A 26,094-nucleotide genomic window follows, 5' to 3' on the forward strand; every position below is an offset into this window, starting at 1 on the left:
GTTACTAATTTTGACTTTTATGCCTCATTCTTCTGGTTTCAAGTCGAAGCATTCTTTGCCTAGTTCTGTATCTCAAAGATTCTCTTTTATTTTCTTTCTAAAAGGTTTATGGTTTTCAATTTTACCTTCAAGACCATGATTCATTTTGAATTAATTTTTATATGAGGTGTGGACCTTAGAGGTCAGGGTTCATTTTTTGGCGATGGATGTCCAATTGTTCATCACCATTTATTGAAATGGCTATCTTTCCTCAATTTAATTGTTTTGTGCTTTTGTCACAAGCAAGCTGGACTGCCCCAGCCAGGTGGCTCAGTTGGTTAGTGTGTTGTCTGTACACCAAAAGGTTGTGGGTGGCAGGTTGGATGCCTGGTAGGAGGACATACCTAGGTTTCAGGTATGGTCCTCAGTCAAGGCATGTACAGGAGGCAACCAATGTTTCTCTCTCTCTCTCTCTTCTCTCTCTCTCTCTCTCTCTCTCTCTCTCTCTCTCTTTCTCTCTCTCTCTCTCTCTCAACAATAACATATCCTCACATGATTATTTTAAAAAAATAAGTTGGACATATTTATGTGGATCCATTTCTGGGTTCTCTATTATATTTCATTACTCTACATGTCTATCCTCCACTAATGCCCACACAACCTTGGTTACTATAACTACATAGTAGGTCTTTAAATTAGCTAGACTGATTGCTCCCTCTGTACCTTTTAAAAAAACTGGCCTGGCTATTCTAGTTGCTTTACCTTTTCATATAAATCTTAGGACAACATTGCCTAAATCTATAATAAATTTTGCTGGAATTTGACAGGAAGTGTATAAATCTATATATCAATTTAGAGAGAATAGATATCATTGCTATATTGAATCTTCCAATCCATTTACTGAGATTTTCTTTTTTATTTCTTTTATCAGGGTTATGTAATTTTCAGCATACAAGTCCTATGAACATTTTATTAGATTGACACTTAAGTATTTTCAGTTTCTTTTGAGCAACTGTAAGTGATCATTGTAATGTCATTGTCCATGGGTTCATTGCTAGTATATAGAAATAAAATTGATTTATGTATGTTTATCTTGTATCCTGTGACATAGATAAACTCACTTATTAGCTCAAGAATTTGTAAATAGATTTCTTAGAATTTTCTACATAAAAAATCATGCCATTTTGTCTATAAATACAGTTTTATGTCTTCCTTTCTGATATGTATGCCTTTTAATGCCTGCAAATATCATGCCCAGGATAACGTAAAAAAGGTACACAAGACACAAAATTTAAAGTACTCATTATAGGTGAGTACACCTCTCTTGATTCACCCTAATCCCAGCCCTGCTATTCCCCATCACTTCTTTCTACTCCTGCAATCACCCTAATTTACCCCTCAGTCCTATATACCAGGATATTTCAATCGCCTTTTAAATGGTCAGTCGAACTGTAATCACTCCCTATTCTAACCTATCGAGATAGCTCCAAATCTTCTTACAAATAACTCTCTCTGTGTTCAGAAACTGCCAACAGTGTCTTACTGATTACATGACATAGTTCACATCCCTTAGGAAGAGACTAGGCATATAATACTGTCTTAAGGTTCACTGGCTGCAAGCAATAAAACTCTAAAACACTGGCGCTAAGTTAAGCAAAAAGGAATTTATTAAAAGGATGGGTGGTAGTTGCTAGAACTTAAGGAAAAACTTAACAACTATGCCTGGGGAAAGACAGGAACATGTTAGCTGTGAGGATGTGGATGAAAAGAACTAACAGACTCTGCAGGGCACCACCATTGGAACGAGTCAACTCCAGTCATTTTCCACCCCTGGGCCACGCAGGTTAGTCACATGCTCAGAGTCCTTTAATTAACTGTTTCACCAAAACAACTCCCATAGGGGAAGATTCCTGAGGGCAGGGCTTTGACAGTGAGATCCACCGCTGTATCTCCAGCATATAGAACAGTCTGAAGTATATTACAAGCTCAGGAAATATTCACCGAATGAGTAAGTTGAGAGAAAATAAAAGAACCTTATCAGAAAAGTGGAAAATGAGTGCTGAACAGGGAAAAACAACATAGGCCATCCACCAAAGCTCTTCACAATCCAGCCATACCTTACATGGTTCTGTCCCATTCACCAGGGGACAGACCCCTAAGCCCCATTCATAATAATTTTCATTGTCACACAGCACTCTTCAATACATTGAGAGCTTCCACATATCCAGGTTGTATCATCCTTGGGCTTTTCACTTACCCCATATTTCATTTGTTCTTCCGTCCTTGGCTTAGCCTCAATTCTACTAGTTTTATGAAAACTTACTGAATCATTTTAGACTATGTTTATTTCTCCCTTCCTTGAAATTCTGTGTCACTGCTATGCATTTCTATTTGAACCTTGATGTGTAAACCTTGTCTCAAAAACTAACATTTCCTTGAATGTTGAGTCTTGTAAGGCAGGGTCTTATAATTCCCTATATCTTTTCTCTAATGACCCTGTTCCTAGTATGTACTCAACATAAACTGAAATGAAAGCACTAAGACTCTTATTTTTTGTTTTTCTCATTGCAACTAAAACTCTTACTAATCTACATATAAAAGTATATTTCAGCAACAAAATATTGTTACCTTTTGTGAATTTTAATTTTGGAAGTATACTGATACAAATGTTATCAAATATACAGTGAAATGGTGATTATACATTATGAATGAATATTACAGATTGTGGTAGCTAATTTTTAAAGAACCTCTCTTCCTTCTCCTCACCTCTCCTTCCCCCCATAATAAACTATATCCTTATATGGTTTCCTGCCTTTGAATTTGGGCTGGTCCTGAAACCCACTTTTGACCAAGAGAATGTGGAAGAAGTGATGCTACATGATTTCCAAGGCTATGTTATAAGAGGTCCTACAGCTGCCATCTGAGTCTCTTGGACTATGTGCTCCAAGGGAGAAGGTCACCAGCTAAGAAGTCCAATTACCTGAAATAGCCATACTGGGAGAAGCCCAAGATAGCCATGTGGAAAAGACATGTAGAAACAGGCCCAACTATTCCAGTCCTCCCAACTGAGGTACCAAATATTTGAGTGAAAAAGACATCTTGGATGTCCAGCCCAGTTGGACCATCATGTGACTCCAACTCCATATTGTTTAAAGCCTCTATGTTTTGCAGTGGTTTTAAGGCAATATAAAAACAACTAGTATGCATACTTAAAACAATCATTCACACACATGTAGAACAGGATCATAATATGTATTTTTTAATTTCAGTCATATCCTTAATGCTATTACTATTTTATTTGTCTATTGTTGTTTATCATGGTTTTATTTTTTTAATTCTATTGTCACTCTTTATTCCATTATTTTATATTATAAATTATAATTGGCTTATTAACAACAGTAACGTGGTAACATAAAATATTTTAATCAATTCAACTCTTCATTAAAATATGTAGCTATTAAACATTTTTTAATATGGTTGCACCTTTATATAATCCTTACTTACAACTTCTTATGTAGGAAATGACCGAGTACTCCAAAGAGGTAAAACAATCTTTCTATCTTCTAAGATTTCTGGTGTCTTTTACTTTGGATATAAAAATGTATACTAAAAACCTCCGTCACTGCACATTAAAGTAAAACAACTGAAAAGGAAGGGAACTATCAATCTAAGAAAGCACCGTGGATAATGGCTAGACAGGAATGCATAACCTTTGAATAATATAAATCAGGAAACCTCAGTATTAAAGACCCTTCAGGCCCCTGAGATGCTGGAAAAGATTATGATGGAAGAAAAATTATTGTAGTACACTCAAGTTAGAGAGTCAGTATTTTTCCATTCTTAAAAACCATGATCTCAATGCACCAAGACCTTACTCCCTAATAATAATTGATCAAAGGAGAGAGATTTCACTGCTTACTTGTACTGCAGCCAGTGAAAGACCAGAACATATAAGAACCTGCCAACAAAATATCCAGACAAGTACAAAATCTATGAAGTATAAGGAGTATATGCCCCGCACTATAAAGAAAATAAAATCTTACAGCTTCTTCTAAAGCATCAATCAAATCAGAACGAAGTGCCACAGAGAGGATTTTGCTTTATGAAGTGCTGGCTTCCTTCAAGGTCATTCATGACGGGGATGCAAAGATGCCTGCAAAACTGTGCTTTCAGTCTCAGCACTAGAGAACTGCCTAGGGTCCTTACTTAATGAGTTTACTAGCTAGCTTCATCTTAATAGAAGCAGCTGAGTTCTAAAAAAAAAATTTTTTTTTAAAATCTCAGCTCAGTTCGGCCTCCTTCACAGCTACAAAAAATAAGCAATACACTTATTCTAATGTAATGAACACTGAGTTAAAATAAATGTGACATCCAAAGAGTCACTAAATATTATTATTACAAATGCCAGTTATTCTCATTTAGTCATCATTCTGCTCAAAAGCTACAGAATGGTTACCTTTTAACACTGAACCTCATATTTGTTGCTCTACTTTCTCCCTGAAGACACCTTTCATTCACTAAACCTCAGAGCTTTGAAACACAATGCAAGTTACAAGGGCTGTTAAAAGCCTAAACCAATGGATTGTGTAGCAAGATTAGAATTAATAAATTAGAATTAAATAAATCTGAAAAAAAATAAGAATTAAATAAATCTGAAATAAAATGTAGGCTTAGAAAAAAATGTTTTTAAACTATCAAAATGTACCTGCACCTCACATTAAAAAGGAAAGAGGACCATTGAGTACTCTTCATATAAATTTAATATATTATTCTATTACTATACTAGTGTGGTATTCCAATTTAGTCTATATTTTATCAATGTTTTTTACTTGACAATCTTGTCTAGCCTTCTAGTGTAAGATTCATCTCTGATTTACTAAGCCTTCTGATTATACTCAAGTACCTCTATGTTAAACTACCTTCTCTGAGAATATTATAATCAGAGGCCCTTTTCAAAAGTATCACATTTTGCTTTTTCTCTAAGATCCTCCAGCCACATTCACACACAAGAACTATATGGCCCTGAAAACCAAAGGTAAATTCCAAAGAGGTTACTTGTGCCTCCTCCTATGACACTCTAGCATTATAGGAGAAGCCAAAGAATTCTAGGTATCTCTTTAAGTATCTTCCCATAAAAATGATCCAAATAATACTGTTTAAAAAAATTTTACACACACACAGAATAAAGAAAAGGAACAGAAAAGGAAAGTTAATGTAAACGGAAATAAAAAATGCTGGGGTAGTAATACGGGTACTAGACAAAGAATTTAAAACAAAGGCTATAACAAGAGACAAAGAAGGACCAGCAAATTGCACTTCTGGGTTCTTATCCAAAGAAACTCAAAATACTATATATGTACCCCTATATTTACTGCAGCATTATTTACCATAGTGAAGATTTGGAAGCAATTAAATGAGTGAAGAAGTTGTGGTACTTATATACAATGGAGTGTTACTCCGCCATAAAAAAGAGTGAAATCTTGCCATTTGCAACCTCATGGAGGAACCTAGAGGGTATTATGCTAAGTGAAATAGACAAAGAAAGACAAATATCATATGATTTCACTTATATATGAAATCTGATAATATAAATGAACAAACAGAAACATACTCATAAGATACATAGAACAAACTGATGGTTGCCAGATGGGAGGGAATGTGGGAGGATGGGTGAGAAAAATAAAGGAATTAAGATGTGCAAATTGGCAGTTACAAAAACAGTCATGGGGATATAAAGTACAGCATAGGGAATATAATCAATAATATTGTAATAACCATGTGTGGTATCAGATGGGTACTGGACTTATCAGGGTGATCACTTCATAAGTTATATAAATGTCTAATCACTATGTTGTACACTTGAAACTAATATAATATTGTATGTCAACTGTACATGAAAAATAAAAAAAATTATTAAAAAGAGAATTTCACAGTGTTACAAAAAACTATAAATAATATACTCAGTATAAACAATATTCAATACTAATTATGAAGAAAACATTGGAAATATAGAACAGGTCATAAAATGCCAGCAAATAATGTTCATTTTCTAAACCTTTTTGAGAATTATGTCACTACTTCCTGTAGTGATAGGGGAGTGTTTCATTCCTTCTGGCATCCTTTAACACAGTGCCTGATGTTCAACAGAGACTCAAAAATATTTGCTGAATGGAGCAGTGACTTAAAAATAAAATTAAGCAAAATATGGTCATTAACTTCCTGAGACCAGTGGAGTATCATTTAGTATACAGAAATAATACTTCACAAATTACGTAAAACATAACCAGAGAGCTTAGCATATACGGATAGTCAATATTCAAAGACATTTTTGTTTTGAAAAATATATTTCAATGAAAAAATTTGTAATTTATTTACACTAAAGTTACTGTTATTACTGCTAAGCAATGAGCTATACAATCACATAAAGAGATGTTTATAACTAAACATTATTTAAATAATTATACATTAACAAATTCTAAATCTACTAAATTTAATATACAATACAGTACAAAACCTTCAAAATGCAAACAACTAAATACAAGCCAAATATCTTCTCTAAATAAACCCAGTCGTATTGAAAACATTTAACCCCATTAGTTAACATGGATGTTGGATGTCCACTCTAAATACTTTTAATTTCTCTCACATGTTTTCAGGCACTGAAAACTCCTAGTATATAATCTCTCTGTCTTCCTATACAAGCTCTTTATATCTTGCCCTCATGGTATTTTCCAACCGTCTGCCTTATACAGAGTCTTTGTTGGCATTGGCTTGTTACTAGTCAGAATTTAGCTCTCCCTTTCTGTAGCTAAGAGAGAGCAACCATCTGCTTCCCACAGCTTTTCATTCCTATGATAGCTTTCCGTTCTCCTCTTCCAACTCCGAAACAGAAAGCAAGAATAAAACAAAGCATCTTAGGTCTACAAGAAGCTGCAGAGAACCCAGGGGAGTGTCCTCCCAATCAGGAAAATGCTTCCTTAGCAACCAAGTTACTAAGGCCAATTAACCTCCCTTCTCTACCAATATTCAATTTACATTGAAGCCCTTTTTGGTTAAGCCCTTCAGTTTCACAATGATCTTTCTGGCAGAGAAAAAGGTGCTTCTGTCTTAAAGGAGCCAGGCCTTTTCCCCTGAATGTTAAGTGCAATTTGAACTTAACATAAAATGTTAGGTGATTTCTAAACACCAGTTAAGGGACTGGAAATATAGAAATGGCATAGAAATCAACCAACATAGGCCCAACGTGAGACTGAAACATTTCAAAGCAACCGGAGGCTGGGTGCTGCGGAGAATAAGAGCTGTGGAAAAGATGCTCTGCAGCTGTCCATGCTGCATCGCTGCCTTGGCTGATTTATGACCCTTCCCCATGACCAACAAGGCCCAGGTTACCACTAAATAATCACAATATCAGTAGGATCCTAGAGAAAAGATAAATGGAAGAGAGAAGCACAGACAGCATCAAACCCAAAAATTTTCCTTCCAAGCAAGAAATTAAATAGCATTTCAAAAGCATGAACTGGTTCAGAAGTAGTAAAAACAATGACATATTTAAAGAAAGGAAGGTGGTTTTATAAAAATGCACCATGAAAATTCTGCCCCCTCCTGAGATTTCAAGCTGTGAATCGGAGGTTACATTTTTCTATGTCTCACAATTAAAGTATTATACTGCACTCCAGTTATGGTAAAGGAAACGGCAGAAATAATATAATAGGTAATTAATTGTCTTCTGATGTTCATTTCCCAGGTCTTGAAGCAAAAGCCATTGTTGAATAATTTTGAAGTTTCTTTAAATTCTATACATAATGCAATATGGAACAACTTGTGTAGAGTAATTTATAATAGGCACTATAAATCATCCTTCGGCAGTTTTGATAGCAGCTCTCCAATCAACATACAGTTCCACTATATCTCAAAACAATCCTTGCTACTAGAGTCACAGTACAAAATTTCAGAACCAGTTTTGTTTTCTAGTGCTGTCACTTAACTGTTGTAGGACTCTATCCCATTTGCACAAAGATTTATTCTAAACAGTAAAGCTGCCTTACGGTGGCACTAATAAAAATTAACATTTGTTAATCCTTGGCTCCCATTGTCCTATTTGATCCTTACAACCACCCTGTAAGGCGGGGATTGCTACTACACCTTTCTATTTGTTGAAGAGTTTGATGTGGAAAAAAGAATGGGGAAAGCAATATAAACTTTACAAAGTGCCTACCGCATTATGTGTTTTACTTTCACAGCACTGACCGGGTGTTTTGTTCCATGATATCATTTAATGCATATATCAACCCCCCTTTTTGACAGCCCCCCAATTCTCCACCTCCTCACTCCCTTAAGTATTTGGGACCCAAGTTTACAGATGAGGGATTTGAGGCTCAAAGAGGTTCAGTAACATGTTCAAAGTACGTGTTAATGTGTTAAGATGAGGAAAAGTAGAAATGTAGAACCAAATTTGCCCAACTCCAAAGCCCTTGCTCTTTCAACCATGGCCCACCAGCTGCTACCCAAAGCCCACAGAAGCCCCATTATACTACTCTCTAAATCCTTTCTACTGATGTTAGCAATCACCAAAGGTCTAAGTAATATTTTCTAAATCTCAGTAACGAACCATTAATAGGTTCTGAAATCAATCGGTGGGTCTCAACCAGCATTAAAAAAAAAAAAAAAAGCAGTAGATCAGAAAGAATAAGAATTGTTTCATGAACCTTGCATATGGTGTGTACTGGGTCCTGATGTAAAATGAATTTCTTATTGTTGGTTTATATAAAAATGTTTAAAAGCCACTGGTCTCAGAGGGTGCTCTCACACAGAACCAGATCATGGAGAGACTTATCAAGGGACTAAACTACTCAGTGCTCAACTCTGCTCACTTAAATAACATCAGGAAGCACAAGACAGGAAGCCCTGTCGAAGACAAGGCAGAAAAAGGATTATCTAGAATCAGCATAGGAGGAGGATGCTGATTGTATAATTACACACCTCCTTCTCAGCAGCTCCAGTCCATCAAGTAGAAAGTACGGTTTATTTTTTACAGCACTAATTACGTAATTATCCATAACATTAAATCAGTTCCATCTGATTCAGTCTATCACAGGTTTCCTGAAACATTCATTTGTTTATTATTTTTAAAAAGAACACTAAACTACCAATCATCTCATATGTAAAAGTTTCAGTGTGGAAACTGGTAAACTTGTCTTGAAAAAGATCTCCTGTCAAATATGACACTTTTGGTCCTTTGGGATAATATACCTTAGAGCTTCTACAAACAACAGATTTCAGACCAGTATGTTCTCATCTTTTTCTTCATTATTTCATAAAATGCTTATAGTAGAGTAATAATGCTACAATGGATATCTTCACAAAAAACTCTTCTATAGACTACAACTAAATTTTTCTTTATAATTCTTCTTTTGGTATGTCATTCATTAACAATAATTCTCTGAGAAAGTGCTACAAAGATAAATAAACTATGGATCCTACACTCAAGGAACCAGCAGTTTATGAGGGGAGATGTTACACTAGACACTATAGTTTCCCTCAGCTCTGTACACCGCCTCTGAGCGAAGCTATAAATAACGCTATAAACCAATACCTGTAACAGCCATAGACTATCCAGAAAGACTCACAAGATACCCTCTAACAAGCAAGAGACTAATACAAGAAATATACAGACAAGGACCAGGGCCAGAAAAAAGCATGCAAACTATTGACCCCCACCTGGTTCTCCTAGCGGCTAGCCACATCATCACACTCTCAGCTCTGCCTAACTCTTTAAACCTGTATGACACAGGTGAATACCATGCATCCATAAATGGCAAGGAAGATAAGCACACTCTCTAGATCAGTGGTTCTCAACCTTGGCTGCACATCAGAATCACATGGGAATCTTTTTAAAATCCTGATTTCTGGGCCTCATCCTCCGGAAATTCTGTTTCTTTGTTACTAATGTTGTGGCCCCACCCCATAACAAAGAAACAGAATTTCCGGAGGATGAGGCCCAGAAATCAGGATTTTAAAAAGATTCCCAGGTGATTCTAATGTGCAGTCAAGATTGAGAACCACTGCTTTAGATGGTTAGAGAAGTCATTCAGGATCCTCCTCCCTTTTCCCCACCTAACTTCACTACAGTATTATCTCTGCCCAACTTCAAACCCATGACACCATCATTCCCTCTACTTTGGATTAGTGTTTTGTACTTGAATTCCTGGTGTTTAAATCTCAGTTTTCCTTAATGGGTTCTGATTTGGTCTGTCTCTTACTCTCAGTACTCCCTACTAAATTGAATGAAAATCCCAGATTCAGGGACCTAACAACACACCAGCAATTAGTCCTAATACCCTAACACAACCAGCCTACTATCCCCAGAACAGAAGATGTGGACAAACCATGCTAAAAACTCCAACTACTCCTCTGAGCAATCTGAAGTCATAACTTAAGACTCTCACATTCCACCTGAAATTCCTTTCCTTTGGGCAAAAGCATCTGGCATCTCCCCACCACTTTCTATACTCGTCATCATATCCCCTACAGCCACACTCAACAACCCAAAATGGAATATATGGTAAAAGGTACTAGACTCCTTCTTGCAGGCTAATCCCAGTACTCCGTGTCACCAAATGAGTATGATGCAGAGGAACATTTTTAGAAGTTGGTTTCCCACCTGAAGAATAACCAGAATGTGCTACAGCCTCTCCTAAGTACTGAGAGTAACTGTAGAAATTAAGATTGAGTGACAGGTTCATAAGGCAGTCAAATATGCAGATAGAATCCCTCCCAAGCCCTGGAGTTTCTTGTTGCCAAATTCCATGTTTTTAAGTCATTCTGACTTAAAATACCAGCTGTCAAACTGGAAAGCTAGGGCACTTCAATTTTATTTGAGGTAACTGACATATATCCTCTGATTAGCTTTAAAGTCATTACTATTAACTTGGTTTCTCATTTTCAGCCCCACTCCTGCCTCTGGATTCACCTTGATTTGCCTGGGTTGACTTTCAACACTTCCCAAGCACTCTGATTTAGGGAAGATGTTGGAACTATTGCCAAAGAATAGTAGTGAAAATAACCTGTTAGAAAGAGATAATAAAAAAGAATTCACTGTCACCAGTATTACAGAGACCAAAAAAGAGAGAATTTAAAGAAGAAAGGGCTTAGTCAAATGTTGTAATGTGGTCAAGAAGGATGAAGACATTAACTGTGGTGATTATAAGGTAACTGGTAACTTAGATGGGAGCAATGTTCATAGCTTGATTTTGGTAAAAGTCAAAAGAAAGAGTTGAAGTTGGAATGTGTGACAAATGAGTGAAGGTTACTTATTCAAGAAATCAGGTAGAGAAGGAAAGAAGAGAGATAGAATTATAGAAGAGAATTGAGAAGTGTTGATATAGGTTGGCATGAATGAATGAATAGGACCAAGAGCAAGGCATGGAACCTCCGTGTTGTGGGCATTACCAAGAGAGCTAAAGTCAAGGCTAAGTAAGAAGGCAAAAGGAACTTGTATCATTGAGGGTCCTGAGACAAAAAGAATGTACAGAGCATGTTCAGACAAGGGTTTAAAATAGTTGAAAATAAGGAGGTATAGACAGAGAGAAAGATTTCAGAGTTTGAGATCATCACTGTGTTTTTTCTCTTTTGTTTCACATCTAACAAACCGAAGGGTGACTAAGGTTAGGCTATTTCACAAATAATTATTGAAAAGGGAGCATTTAATAATATCACTTCAAATTAGTCAACAATCATTTTAACAATCTCATCTGAACTGTCTTGTCACTTTCAGATTACAACTACTTTTCTTTTTCTTTTTTTTTACAACTACTTTTCTTTTCCTTCAAAATAAGGTAGGGTCAAGCAAGCAGAGCACAGCGCGCAGTTTAATGGACCAGGCTGCGGTGCTTTCTGGCCGGCTGGTCAGAGAAGGCGTTCTTTCAAGCTCCGGCCCAGATGTTCTTTATGTAAGTAATGCTGCCAGCTTGATATGATAGCCTTTCCCCTCCTTTCAGTCCATTCTAAACAATAGCTGAGACGAACCTGTAATTTCTATCCGAAGGCTCCTTTGAGGTTAGCTAGAACTAGATGTAACTTCTCTCAATGCATATACATTAAATCTCCCACAAATACATGAGACTAACAGTTTGCTAAGAATGAAGACTGCCTCTAAAACAGCAAATTTGCAAGGACCATATGGAAGAACATTATTGACATTGCCATTATTTTGATTTCTGCAATCAAAAACAACACTTGGATGCCTCCTTCATAGAGTTTTTCCCTTTAGCTTTTCACTTTGAAAACCTTTAACAGTTTAAAACTTGGTTATTTTCGTTTACTTAAAGATAAAATTATTATTCACGCTTAGGCACATAAATTAAAAATAAACTTTAACAAATACTCCTAGCCACTTCATTTACTGAATACCATTTAATAAATGGATAATAAATTGATAATGATAAAATATTTATTCTAACTGCTGACTTTTAGTTAAGGTATATTGGGGAGAAGGGAAATTCTAGGTATTTCCAATCCAGAGAACCCAAGATACAGGCTATATTAGTTTCTGGCATTTATATGCCAGGCACCGAGAAATGCTAAGGACACAGTGGTGATCAGAGTTATCTAATCAGGTCAGTTCTTGGCGTCCACTGGTTGGTTCTAAATCACTACTACTGTTTAAAAATGTTTTGTTCTCTCCCTGTAAATAACTCATCTGCATTTTAAAGACAGGCTATATTTTAGGTATTATTGGAGGAAATATGGGGTGCTATAGGGTCCTATTATGTAAGCAGCAATCTACATGTATGGAATTGTAGTAAAATAGTATTCTGATAGTTTTTATCTGACAGCTTAAAAAATCCTGACAAGGAGCAAATTTCACTCAAGCAAAAGCAACAACAACAAATCAACAATCTTTTAAACATCTGAAGATTGCAGTTTACCACAAGAGTCCACATTTCCATTTTAACATTCAATTATTTTCACAATATATGACAAAGACTGTTTTTGAGCCCTGCATAGAAAATTATGCTAATGGACATTTCTTTCACTCCAGAAAATATTTTTTAAATGAACCTTTTCAATTTAACTAAGGAAGAAAAAGAATGTTAGCTATAATTAATGAAATAATTTGAAAACCCAAATATTTTAAATTCTATCTAATCTTTTGTTAGATCAAATCTCATTGCAATGTATTCCAAGCAATGTATCCCTTCCAACATTATGCAGTTTCCACTGACTTAAAAAACACACCAAACACAAAACTCAAAGAGTGAAAGAAGTATTAAATAGTGGCTCGGTTTCACTTATTTTAGATTTGATTATAAAATCAAGCAGGCTCAGCAGTTCTCCATGAAAAAAGACCACATAAAGTTTAAACCCCCCAATCAATTCATTAAATGTTTTTTAAAAGCCATATCCTGGAAAGCATCTTAAACTCATTAAAAAATGGGAGGAATATATAATCAGAACACTTTCAATAGTGCGCTGTCCTTCCTCAGAAACAATTGGTTCCTGTTAGACCTTTACAACTAGACATAAGCATTCTGAATTGGAAGCCAGATTGTCATATAGAAATATCAGCTCAGTGTTCTCTTAAGTCCATATCTGCTTCTAGAAGTGATCTTACTTTTGATTTAAAAAAACACATCAATATTAGAACTACACATAAAGGAAACCTTCTGCTATAACTCACTGCTGAATTAAAATATAATGGCTATGGCAGGTGCCTTTACAAATGGTTTTGTACTAGCTTGATAAATTGAAAGAGAATTCATTACCTATCTGGATTGATTCAACTCAATTTCTCTCTCTCTCTCTCTCTCTCTCTCAAAAAAAAAAAAAAAAAAAAGATACTCTCTTTGCTCTGCCAAGGAGACTAGTGCACAGAGAATTTTCAAAGGTAGAAGTAACCTTAAAAGGCCATTTAGATTATAGGTTCTCAATAAACCTAATACAATATCTGAATTTTGCAAAGTGATATTGCTCAGGTACCCAGGTCCTAGAGAAGAAAAAAGTTTTAGTGTGACATGCCTCTGCCTCTATATAAGACTTCTTGGCTTCACAGCAGAACACTACGCTACTAAAGACTCCTAAGATTTTATTAGGCAGTTCAAACTGTTTTAGTGCCACATTTCTATATGTGGTTTCTGATGTGTTCTAAGAATAAGTAAACAGATACTTGTCATATAATAAAGCAATATAGTTTGCATAGTACTATATTACTAGTGCAGTAATTCACAATCTTATTGGAACTGCAAATCCTAATCAGACCTGAATAGTTTTTTAAATATCCTATACTCTCCCCGCTCACACACCACACACTCTATGGAATATATTTATACTCTAAATTAAATAAAATTAAATTTTACTTTGTCTTTGAACTTCCCATAATACCTCAAGAAAAACACAAGAGTGGAATTAGGATATGCTGTATTAATAATTATTTTCTTTAAAAATCCATTTATCAGCATGAGATTCATCTATCAATCAATAGATAGTAGTGATGACTACACATGCTTCTGTTTGTTTCTACACACATAAAATATAACAGACTTTCTTGTATTTTAACATTGTTTTAATAATTACATTTTCAAACACTAAGGGTAATCATGCTTATTACTCATCATTTACATTTATCAACATGCCCATGCTTCTAAAAATAGCAGTTGCTTTACAAATAAATTGTTAACACTGAGAACTGTGGCTTGTCATTTAGTCCATTATTAAAAAACACACACACACACACACACTATTCTGACATATGAGCCTATTTTGGACATACAAAATAGAACTCATCCTAGAAGCCACTTAATAAAATCCTTAGGGCAAATGAGTGTATTTGAAGACCTGGTTACTTCAGAAGATCATCATTCTCTGAATATGTTCTTTTGGCAATTGAGATCATCTCCTGTTACAGTTTCTCAGCTTTCTGCTTCGGGGAATTTATGATAGGTTGAGGGCTCTCTATAATATTCTACCTGCCCTGACCAAGGAAGGTCCCAGTGAGTGGCCTGCAAGGCCCTAGGACAAAAATCCTTTTTTTCCCCAGTAGGTTATTACAACGGTATCATTACCATTGCTATTTTTATGACTCTATCATTTTCATAGGTTTTTTTTAAAAAAAACCATAATCTGAAGGTGAAACCTGAGGCTCTAAAGTAATGAAGATAGTATGATGAATAAGTAGTATATGCTCAATACCCATCTCTGACATCTGTTAAAAAAAAATAGAACTTCAGTAATCTAACTTCAGACAGAAAAATCTGAACTTCAATAGTATAAAAAAAAGCATTGACCAGTTTAAAATAAATATGTATGGGTATCCAAGAAGACAAAAGCTGATCCATCACTATTCTATGAAATAATTCAGAATTTCACAAATGAAGAGGTTAGAGATGAAAAGAAAAAGCAGAGCAACATCAGACAGAAAAATAATTCTATCCTCTTCTAAGCATTTATTAATAATTTCTACTACTGATTATTAACAATCAATCCCATGTTGAATATTCATCTCACTGTTTTCTTTTCTGAGTGGTTTAATGCTGAACATAATAAAAACTTACACCTTGTTTCTCTACTCTACTCATTGTAGTCCTCATTAGCCAGTGAGTTAATTTAGAATCTTACAAAGTATTTTTAAAGTTTGCAGTTACTTTGCAATAATATACACATACAAGTTTTAAATGACTAATTTTCATCAAAAATCGCCTACTTGGCATAGAAAGCTTGTGTTCACACTTCCATTCTCAAATTATTATTTTATTTATATAAATAAGGCTGTAGAAAGGATAAGCAGCTCATATCTGTTAAAGCAAACCAATTGTTAAATAATGTTTTTCACTACAGTTACATGATTATAACTTAATTCAAATTCAAAAAATCATAATTTGACAAAGTGGAACATTAGCACCAATATCAATTTAAGTAAATAAGAGTTCCATATAATAAGAAATCCCAAGGATCAGTGTTGATTATGTTGTCTCCTGTTGAAAATACTCATTTATATTTAGAAGATTTTAAATTGAGGCTATAAATTTCTTTTGATTACTGGTAAAGATTTTGTTCAAAAATTGCTATAATCTTGCTTGTCACTTCACAAACTCACAAATATCACAAGTAAATCATATTAACTGCACTCAATAAATGCCTCCTCTAATATAATTAACCTATAAGAACTCCTGTTGTCCAAAACCAGAACTAAAAGACACCCCATTATATTTAGGAAATTTCTAAATATTAATTCAGTCTTTGAACTATCATTTTAAAACTATATTTTAAAAATATTATGATTTTCACAAATTATTTCACTTATATATTCCATTATATTTCACTGATTTTTTATTTTTATTTTTTTTATTTTCTTTTATTTTTATATATATATATATATTTTATTTATTAAGATATTACATATGTGTCCTTATCCCCACGTTACCCCCTACATCCCCCCTGGCCCCCCGCTCATGCCCTCACCCCCCTGTTGTCCGTGTCCATTGGTTAGGCCTATATGCTTGCATATAAGTCCTTTGGTTGATCTTTCCCCCTTACCCCCACCGTCCCCTACCTTCCTTCCAAGGCCTGACAGTCCAATCAATGCCTCTTCGTCTCTGGATCAGTCCTTGTTCATAAGTTTATGTTGTTCATTATATTCCACAAATGAGTGAGATCAAGTGGTGTTTATCCTTCTCTGACTGGCTTATTTCACTTAGCATAATGCTCTCCAGTTCCATCCATGCTGTGGTAAATGGTAAGAGTTCCTTTTTCTTCTTCCTCTTCTTAAAGAATACCTTTCAGCATTTCATATAATACTGGTTTGGTGGTGATGAACTCCTTTAGCTTTTTCTTATCTGTGAAGCTCTTTATCTGACCTTCAATTCTGAATGATAGCTTTGCTGGATAAAGTAATCTTGGTTGTAGGTTCTTGCTGTTCATCACTTTGAATATTTCTTGCTACTCTTTTCTGGCCTGCATGGTTTCTGTTGAGAAATCAGCTGACAATCATATGGGTACTCCCTTGTAGGTAACTGACTGTCTTTCTCTTGCTGCTTTTAAGATTCTCTCTTTGTCTTTTGCTCTTGGCATTTTAATTATGATGTGTCTTGGTGTGGTCCTCTTTGGATTCCTTTTGTTTGGGGTTCTCTGTGCTTCCTGGACTTGTAAGTCTATTTTTTTCACCAGGTAGGGGAAGTTTTCTGTCATTATTTCTTCCAATAGATTTTCAATATCTTGCCCTCTCTCTTCTTCTTGTACCCCTATAATTCTGATGTTGGTACGCTTAATGTTGTCCCAGAGGCTCCTTACACTATCTTCATATTTTTGGATTCTTTTTTCTTTTTTCTTTTTCAGTTGGGTATTTTTTGTTTCTTCGTATTTCAAATCTTTGACTTGATTCTTGGGATTCTCTTGTCTGCTGTTGGATCTCTGTATATTATTCTTTATTTCAGTCACTGTATGCTTAATTTCTAGTTGGTCTTTTTACATATCCTCCAGGGTCTCACTAAATTTATTGGCGGTTTCCATAAAATTCTTGAAAAACCTTATAAATGTGGCCTTGAACTCTATATCCAGTCGTTTGCTTTCCTCCATTTCTGTCATTTGTGACCTGTTTCTTTGTCTCCGCATTTGGCTGCTTCCCTGTGTTGGTAGAGTGGCTTTGTGTGCTAGGTGTCCTGTAGGGCCCAGTGGCTCAGCTTCCCCAGTTACCTGAGGTGGACACTCTTGGTGCACCCCCTTGTGGGCTTTGTACACAGTCTTGTTGTAGTTATGCCTTGATTGTTGTAGGATCACTGGGAGGAATTGACCTCCAGGCAATTGGCAGTGAGAATCAGCTGTGTCTGCAGTGGGAGAACTTCTGTGCTGAAGACACCCTTCTGGGGCAAGACTTACTTCAGTGGGGCTTTGGTGCTCACTGAGTCTGCCCCCTGAGTGTGTCCCTTATGGATCTGAGGAGTTGTAATCTGGATGGTCCCACTCTGACCACTGGGTACACTGGCTCTTGGATCTAAGGAGGTGCTAATTTAGCCTCTGTCTGAGGTTACCCAGCAGGAGCTAAGAAGAGAACTGCAGATTCCCCTTCCTTTTTTGGAGTTTGGAGGTGCCCAGATGAGGCCCAGCTGTGAAGGAATGCAAGCTGATGTGGAGCCTTGGGCCTTCTCTTGGAAGTTCTGGGTCTCTCTGGCCCAGCTGCAATTTGTTAGTTAATTTTCAGGTTGCAAAGGGCCAGGGCATTCATATGCAAAAGCCTCTGCCGCAGCCTGGGTGGGGTGGGGTCTCAGGGAATCAAAGGCGGAACAAGCAGCTATGGTGGATCCTCAGCCCTGCCCTAAGGGGCCATGCGAGTCTCAGTGTCCTGGTAATTGCTGCAAGCACCTCTGAGGGAAAGCCGCCCTCAGGTTCCGAGTTCTGCCTGCTGCCAGACAGTCCAGTTTCTCCTCGTATGAGTCCTGGGTCCCTAGAGACTTCCCGGAACCAGAGTTCAGAGCAGTTGGGAGCTTGTGACTCCCTCCCGATTCAAAAAGACAGCCACCTCCTTAGGTGCCCGCCCCTTTCCACGTGCTCAAGCCTCCGTACTTCTGCACTTTACTTTCGCACCTCCTCTGAGTCTACGTGTGCTTTTCTTTTTCCTTCTAGTTGTAGAATTTCCACTCAGCCAGCCTTCCTGTGGTTCTGGAGGATGTCCGTTTTATCTTTTCGTTGTATTTTTGAAGTTGTTGTGGGAGGCAGCAATTTCCAGTTTTTACCTATGCCGCCATCTTTGTTTCTCCCCTTCACTCTGATTTTTTAAATTCTACGATTGTATATATAATATTGTAGATAATCTCACAGGTATAAACATCATGAGTCCAACTATCTTTCTGCAATCAAGACTGCTGGATCTAGTTAGAACAAAGAAGTAAATTGATTTCCCACATCATAAAAAAAAAATTTAAAAAATTGAAACAACTATCAGCAGAGGCATTCCTCTGAATATTTTTAAGCAGGGAACGTGGTGTATGGATATTGAACAGTTATAGAACTATCAGGCTTTAAATTCTAAAGAGAATTCAGAGGTCCTCTAGCTCAGTCTTCTTTTTTTTTTTTTTTCTTTTTTTTTTTTTTATTGCTTAAAGTATTACAAAGGGTATTACATATGTATCCATTTTATCCCCCCGCCCTAGACAGTCCCCTAGCCTCCCCTATCACCCAGCGTCTTATGTCCATTGGTTATGCTTATATGCATGCATACAAGTCCTTTAGTTGATCTCTTACCCCCCTACCTCCTGCCCCCCAACCCTCCCCGGCCTTCCCGCTGCAGCTCGACAATCTGTTTGAGGCAGCTCTGCCTCTGTATCTATTATTGTTCAAAAGTTTATAATGGTCTCTATTGTCCACGAATGAGTGAGATCATGTGGTATTTTTCCTTTATTGACTGGCTTATTTCACTTAGCTCTTACCATTTGCAACGTCATGGATGGAACTGGAGAGCATTAGCTCAGTCTTCTATACAATGTAGAACTTCTTTCTATAATATTAGAAGCTTGGTTATAAGCTGATGGCCTGAGGACCATTTACAGCATATAAATATAGTCTATTTGGCCTGTACATAAATATGTTTTTAATTAATCCAACACACAAAAATCCAGATGACTGCATTTTCTTGAAAATCCACCTGGAGCTGCATGCCTAGTGCCCTTTGGATGTCATGCCCTCTCTACTTCTCCACAGCTCCCACCACTTCCCAGGGACCCACTGCACTCACTCATCACCTGCCTCATGCTCTCAGCATCTGAACATTTCAGTTGGTGAACACTGTTCTGGAAAAAGCATTATGTACATTGCCACAAAAATTGAGGGAACCCATAACTTTACAAGCAGACCCATTTCATTGCAGGCAAGTCTAAACATTAGAGAGATTTGCCTAGAATAATTTCCAGACACAAACTAGTTCTATCCTCAGAAACAAATCAAGTCCTTCCAGAGGAAACCCTTCTAGATATATCTGCAGAAAACTAAACTTCCTAAGTTTCTAGTTCTAGTTTAATATCCCCAGAGCCCTCAAATATTCCTCACTATGTTTTCAAGCCCACTGTGGCCCTTGGCATGCTCTCTGTATGGATGAACTCTACTTATAATGTATTTTAAAGCTATTATTTATGTGTTCATTTATTATATATTCCAGTTATCAGTGTCCTTCACACGTAATATGCAATATTTAGTTGATCTAGATCAGTGGTTCTCAAACCTTTTGTTCTCAGGACCCCTCTACACTTTTAAAATTCATGGAGTATTCCAACGAGCTTTTGTTTAAGACAGTGACATCTATTGATATTCACTGTACTAGAAATTAAAATTGAAATTTTAAAAAATATTTTTAATTTATTTAAAAATATGTGTCAATATAACATATTTCTATGAAAAATAAATATATTTTCCAAAACAAGATAAATTAGTATGAAAAGTGTTTTACATTTTTGCAAATCTTTTTACTGTCTGGTTTAATGGAAGACAGCTAGGTTCCTGTAATGATTTCTGCATTCACTCTATTGCAATATCACAGGTAGGTAGCCTAGAAAACTGACCTTGTGAGTCCCCGAAAGTATCTCTGGTACACCTCACCAGGGGCCCGCAGACCATATTTGGGATACATTTATGCTTTAATTAATGTAGCTTGGATTCTAGTTAATTTTCCTAGCATCCATGGCATTCTTTTCACTTATCTTGAACTTGTAGTCAACTAAAATCACCAGCTGTTTCTCAAACAAATTGCTGTCAAGCCTCCCCCTTTCATCTAAATGCAGACCTTACATATATATATATATATATATTTCTCTATAGATCCAATGTTGTTGGTTTCAGAGAGTAAAACCATTCATGCCGTGCCCAGGCTCCCTTAAAGATGGTGTACCTATCCCCATTCAGCTGTTGTGATTGTTGACTGATAACACACAGCAGCCCCCTTTCCTGAAGAATTTCTCAGTAAAATTGGAACTGCCTTACTTGGGAAGCTATGTCTCCCGCCACTTCAGCCAATGGCTGACTGACAAGTCAATGATTGTCACAGAGTACAAAAGGCTGGCCTCAAGAGAATAAAGTGGGACTAATTCTGGGTGTATTTTTTGCTCTAGAGCTTCCCAGGGGATCAGACTAAAGTTAATCTTTAGCTGAGATGACATTCTTCCTTAGCTTCTATCCCTTGTTCTGCTAAGAGCATATCTACAGAAATCTCCATCACAGGCTCAACCAAAGACATCTTTCTTCCATCAATATTATTGCATTATCAACCCTATCATACATCATATTAACTAACCATCTCAGCTGTGCAGCACCTCATACATGCTTTAGAATTCTATTATAGATTAGTGCAGTGGTTCCCAAAGTGTGGTTCCTGGGCTAGCAGCATCAGCATCTCTGGAAACTTGTTAGAGCTGCAAATTTTCACTCCAGACCTACTGAACAAAGAACTCCATCACAGGGATGTGCTGTAATTAAACTAACCCATTACTGTTGTACATTTCAGTTATTTCCATCTTATCCTGTTATAAATAGTGGTGAAATGAATATTGTTGCAGGTAAATATTTGTGTACATTTCAGATTATTTTGTAAATATTTGCCTGAAATTTACTTTGTTGTAAAAGTTTTGCATAAAAAAAGTGTACTGATAAATGAATAGAGGGATGGATATATAATAAAGCAAGCAGAGCAATATGTTAATGGTAGAGTTTAGGTGATGAGTACATGAATGTTCACTGCAAAATTCTTTCAATTTTCTCATATGTTTAAAATTTGTTGTGAAGTGTTGAAAATAAAAAAAAAGTTGGAAAATTTATATTTTATGAAGCTAAATTCCTGGATTTGGAATAGATTGTTCAGAGTATGTGCACATCTTTCAACTTTGTGAAGTTAAAACATCAAGCAGAAAGTGTCAGTTCCCTCACACTGTCAACACTACTTTTTAGTGCTTTCCAAATCTCTGCCAACTTGTTAAGCAAAAGCTGGTAATTCATCTTTTAAATCATCATTTCCATGTGTATTTCTTAAGTTAATATATAATGAACTGAAAAGCTTCCTAACATGCTTGGCTTCAGATGTGATGTCAGTTATTCAAACCATGAAGTAGTAATCAAGATTTGAGCATTCACTGGGAGCACTTGATTTATTACCGAGAACAATACCCTCAAGAATAACTTGCAAACCAAATTATATTGGTGAGAGTTACTTCCAGGCCAGCATCCTACACAGGCAGAGGGGGCTAGTGCCAGATTGTCAAATGGATCTGATTTAATAGATGATGAGACAAAGGTCTTCCTTTGGGGGGGGAGGGAGGCTCTTCACCCATTTTACCAGAATACTCAGAATTCTAAGCATTTCTAAGTGATTTCTTCTTTTGTGTGGAAGCAATTAGAGCCCCAAGTTTCTATTTTAGAATTCAAGAATTTTACTTCAGTATAGGCTCTCCTTAATTATGGTGCATCCAAAGGATGGAATATAATGGGACCATTAAAAGAGAACTATGGAATTCTACATTTAATGACATGGGAAGATGTCTGTAATATACATGTTCATTGCAAAACACAATTATGTATGTATATACATGACAGAAATATGTGGAAGAGTATTTATGAAAATATCAATAGTAATTACCTCCAGTTGAAGGATTCATGGGAGTTTTTTCTCCTCTTTTCACTTTTTCTCTATTATTCATATTCACACTGAACATATAAACATTGTTATTAATAATAACACATACAATAAGGCTACTTTACATTTTGATAAAAATTACATTGAAAATATCCCAGAAAACCACTAAGCCATTATCACCATATTAAAATTTAATTTAGCAAAATTTTCAAGTCAAGGTTAAAGTCTTCTACAGAATGAGACCCATATCTAGCATTTTTTAAAGAGCACAGGGGAAAAGAGTCAGAGGCAAACTAAGCAAAGAGGTCTCCAGCCAGGTTTTAAGCAGCAGAGGGATAGATTTGTATTGTCCTGGGGGATTTCACAGAATAAAAACCAATAGGCAATGGAAGGAAGGCATCTGTGGAAACCAAAAGGGTAAAGGCTCACTACAACTCAGAGTAGATTTCAACTGTACCACAATTCCTGCTTTCAATATTGTAGCAATGAAAAAGAAGGAAATCTTACCTTTTGCAACAGCATGGATGGACCTGGGAAAGCATTATGCTAAGTGAAATAAGCCAGTCAGAGAGAGACAAATACCGTATGATTTCACTTATATGTGGAATCTAATGAACAAAATAAACTAACAAATAAAATAGAAACAGACTCATAGACACAGAGAACAGACTGGCAGCTGTCAGAGGGAAGGAGGTTGGGGGACTTGGTGAAAAATGTGAAAGGATTAAACAAAACAAAACAAAAAAACCCTCAGAGACACAGACAACAGTTGGTGCTTACCAGGGGGAAAGAGGAGTGGAGGGAGGTAGAAAAGGATATAGAGGGGATAAATGGTGATGGAAGGAGACTTGACTTGGGTTGGTCTCCAATATAATATCCAGATGATGTATTATAGAATTGTACACCTGAAAGTTGTATAATTTTATTACCCAAGGTCACTGAAAAAATTTTAGTAAATATATATATATATTAAAGAAGAAAATATCTCCTGACAGATGATATTCACTTCTCCTCTGCCAGCAGGCCTGAGATCCAATGGCAGTTAATTTTTTAAAATATATATTTAACAAATTTAAAATTTTAAATTTATACCTCACAAAGACTGAAAAGGAGAATATGACGTGGTAAATCACTCACCTCCATAGGAAGACACGTCTGTACATGGGCAGATGTCCCTGGATGTGACACCACTGTCCCATTTTTTATTTGAAAATGTATTTTGCACATATATCCATCAGAACAGTCCTGTGTTCCATCATCAAAAAAATACGTAAGAAAATGCCAATTATTTTAAGAATTCATTATTCTAAGAATTACAGCTACTCGTAACTTCCAAACTGAGCAATAAAAAACTAAGTATATTAAATGAGATGAGATGATAGGGATAAACTCATCGAATAAATACAAGTTTTAGTTCCCCACCTTTCTCACTTATTGATACTTTTCCTTCTTTTAAATTAAATCCCTACTCCCCCTTTTTTCCCCTTAAGCACTCCATAGAACAGAGGTCACAAAGCAAAGCTTTTAGGTTGGCAGCTGTTAAAAAGCATATAAATATCTTATAGAAATATCGTCACATAAGTAATATTGATTTTCACAACATATAAGAAAGAAAAATTTTAGGAGAACTTGCAACAAATCTTGAAACTAGGGACCTTTCATTTCAATTCCTTGATCAAGGCAAGATCTCCATTAAAATGTCCCAGGGAGGTAATTACGCAGTACCTTCCTGAGCACTTCCAGGAGCCTACCCTTTACTCCCTTACACCACTGCCACCTCCATTTTGGTGCATGGGACATTGTTCACTGGGAAAGTGTTGTCTTACAATGCACTGATGTTTCCTTTTAACCTTAACTCACTGGTCTTAGGTCTTCCCTCTAGAACAGTGGTTCTCAACCTTGGCTGCACATTAGAATCATCTGGGAATCTTTTTAAAATCCTGATTTCTGGACCGCATCCTCCAGAAATTCTGTTTCTTTGTTACTAATGTTGTCGCCCCACCCCATAACAAAGAAACAGAATTTCCGGAGGATAAGGCCCAGAAATCAGGATTTTAAAAAGATTCCCGGGTGATTCTAATGTGCAGCCAAGGTTGAGAACCACTGCTCTAGAATTTATACTCTTTCCACAGAGCCATTCTTCAAAGACTTAAGACCATTACCAACATTTTTAAATGTTCCCTGAAAGATAGGATATCTAAGCCCTTCACCAGTTGCATTTCTCTCCTATTTTTTCTCTCCTATTTTTTATACTTGCTCTTAAATACACTAATGGATGATGTTCATTTAATTGCTGTCAGTTCTATTTCTTTTAGGCAAAACTTGTTTGAATTCAATAAAGTATAAAAAGTAATACCTCTACATACACAAACATACTCACAGGTTAATAAAAATTATTAATTCTTCACCAAATTGCCACACTAACATTCACATTTTAACAGATTTAAAATAGTTATAATTAAGAAATATGTAGTTACTTAATATGATGCAGTAAAAAATATATAGAATAGCATTTCAACTAAAAAATTCATAATTTCCTTAAATACTTTTGCTAAGATTCAAAAATCTAGTTTTTAACTATAAAATAAGACAAGAAAAAACTACAGTGTTTGTAAGCAATTTAACATTGAAATTTTTTTTACAATTGTGTCATGCCAACTATGCAAGAGCATTTGATTTTAGGTAACTGTACTGGGTTGAATAGTGTCCCCTCAGAATTCATGTCTCCCCAGAGTATGACCTTATTTGGAAATAGGGTCTGTAGAGATGTAATCAAGCTAAGATAAGGTCATATTGTTTAAATCCAATATGACTGGTATCCTTATAAGATAAGAACAGAAAAATGTGGCTGCAGAGACACAGACACACGGGGAGAAGGCCACAGGGAGACAAGGCAGGAATTGGGGTGGTGCATCTACAAGCGAAAACATGACAAGGACTGCCATCAACCAACAGAGGCTAGAACAGGCAGGAAACGACTCTTCTCCAGAGCCTTTGGAGGGAGCATGGCCCTACAGACAGACACCTTGATTTCTGACTTCCAAGCTTTGAGAAAATAAATGTCTATGTTGTAACCTACCCTGTTTATGGTCTAATGTTAGGTGACACACACAGAAACTATATGTTTTGAGAAATATGGCAGGACCTTTACAATGCCTCCCCATTAGCAAGGCTGACATCCTGCCAGCAACTCCAAAGCACCCTGCCAGTCGGTGGTGCTCAGCACCAGCTCTAACTAACTGGACCCAACTCAGAATGACTTGGTGATGCCACTGCCCCAGGTTCTTAAATATTGTTAATATCCTTCCTGCCTGTAAGGTAAGCAATCAGGTATCCAATATCTTTTATTATTTCATTAAGGTTCTGCATTTTATAGGTGAAATTATTATTTTAAATTCCAGTTCTGCCCTGGTCGGTCTGGCTCAGTGGATAGAGCATTGGCCTGTGGGTTGAAGGGTCCCAGGTTCGATTCTGGTCAAGGACATGTACCTTGGTTGCGGGCACATCCCCAGTAG

General features: G+C 36.3%; 1 protein-coding gene across 8 annotated transcripts in view; it reads right to left on the reverse strand.

Moving 5' to 3' along the window:
• ATG10 (autophagy related 10) overlaps positions 1-26,094 on the reverse strand; it is a 207,097-nt gene that overhangs the window by 119,375 nt on the left and 61,628 nt on the right. For 6 of the 8 annotated variants that reach the window (XM_059694176.1, XM_059694177.1, XM_059694175.1 and 3 more), the window contains one exon: positions 23,717-23,824. The exons of the other annotated variants lie outside the window; for them this stretch is intronic. In XM_059694176.1, the coding sequence (XP_059550159.1) occupies positions 23,717-23,824 (108 nt within the window). Of the gene's footprint in view, positions 1-23,716; positions 23,825-26,094 lie in introns of those variants that run through there. 8 annotated transcript variants of the gene reach the window in all.

The sequence above is a fragment of the Myotis daubentonii genome, chromosome 4 (assembly GCF_963259705.1).
Source record: "Myotis daubentonii chromosome 4, mMyoDau2.1, whole genome shotgun sequence".
Lineage (NCBI taxonomy): Eukaryota > Metazoa > Chordata > Mammalia > Chiroptera > Vespertilionidae > Myotis > Myotis daubentonii.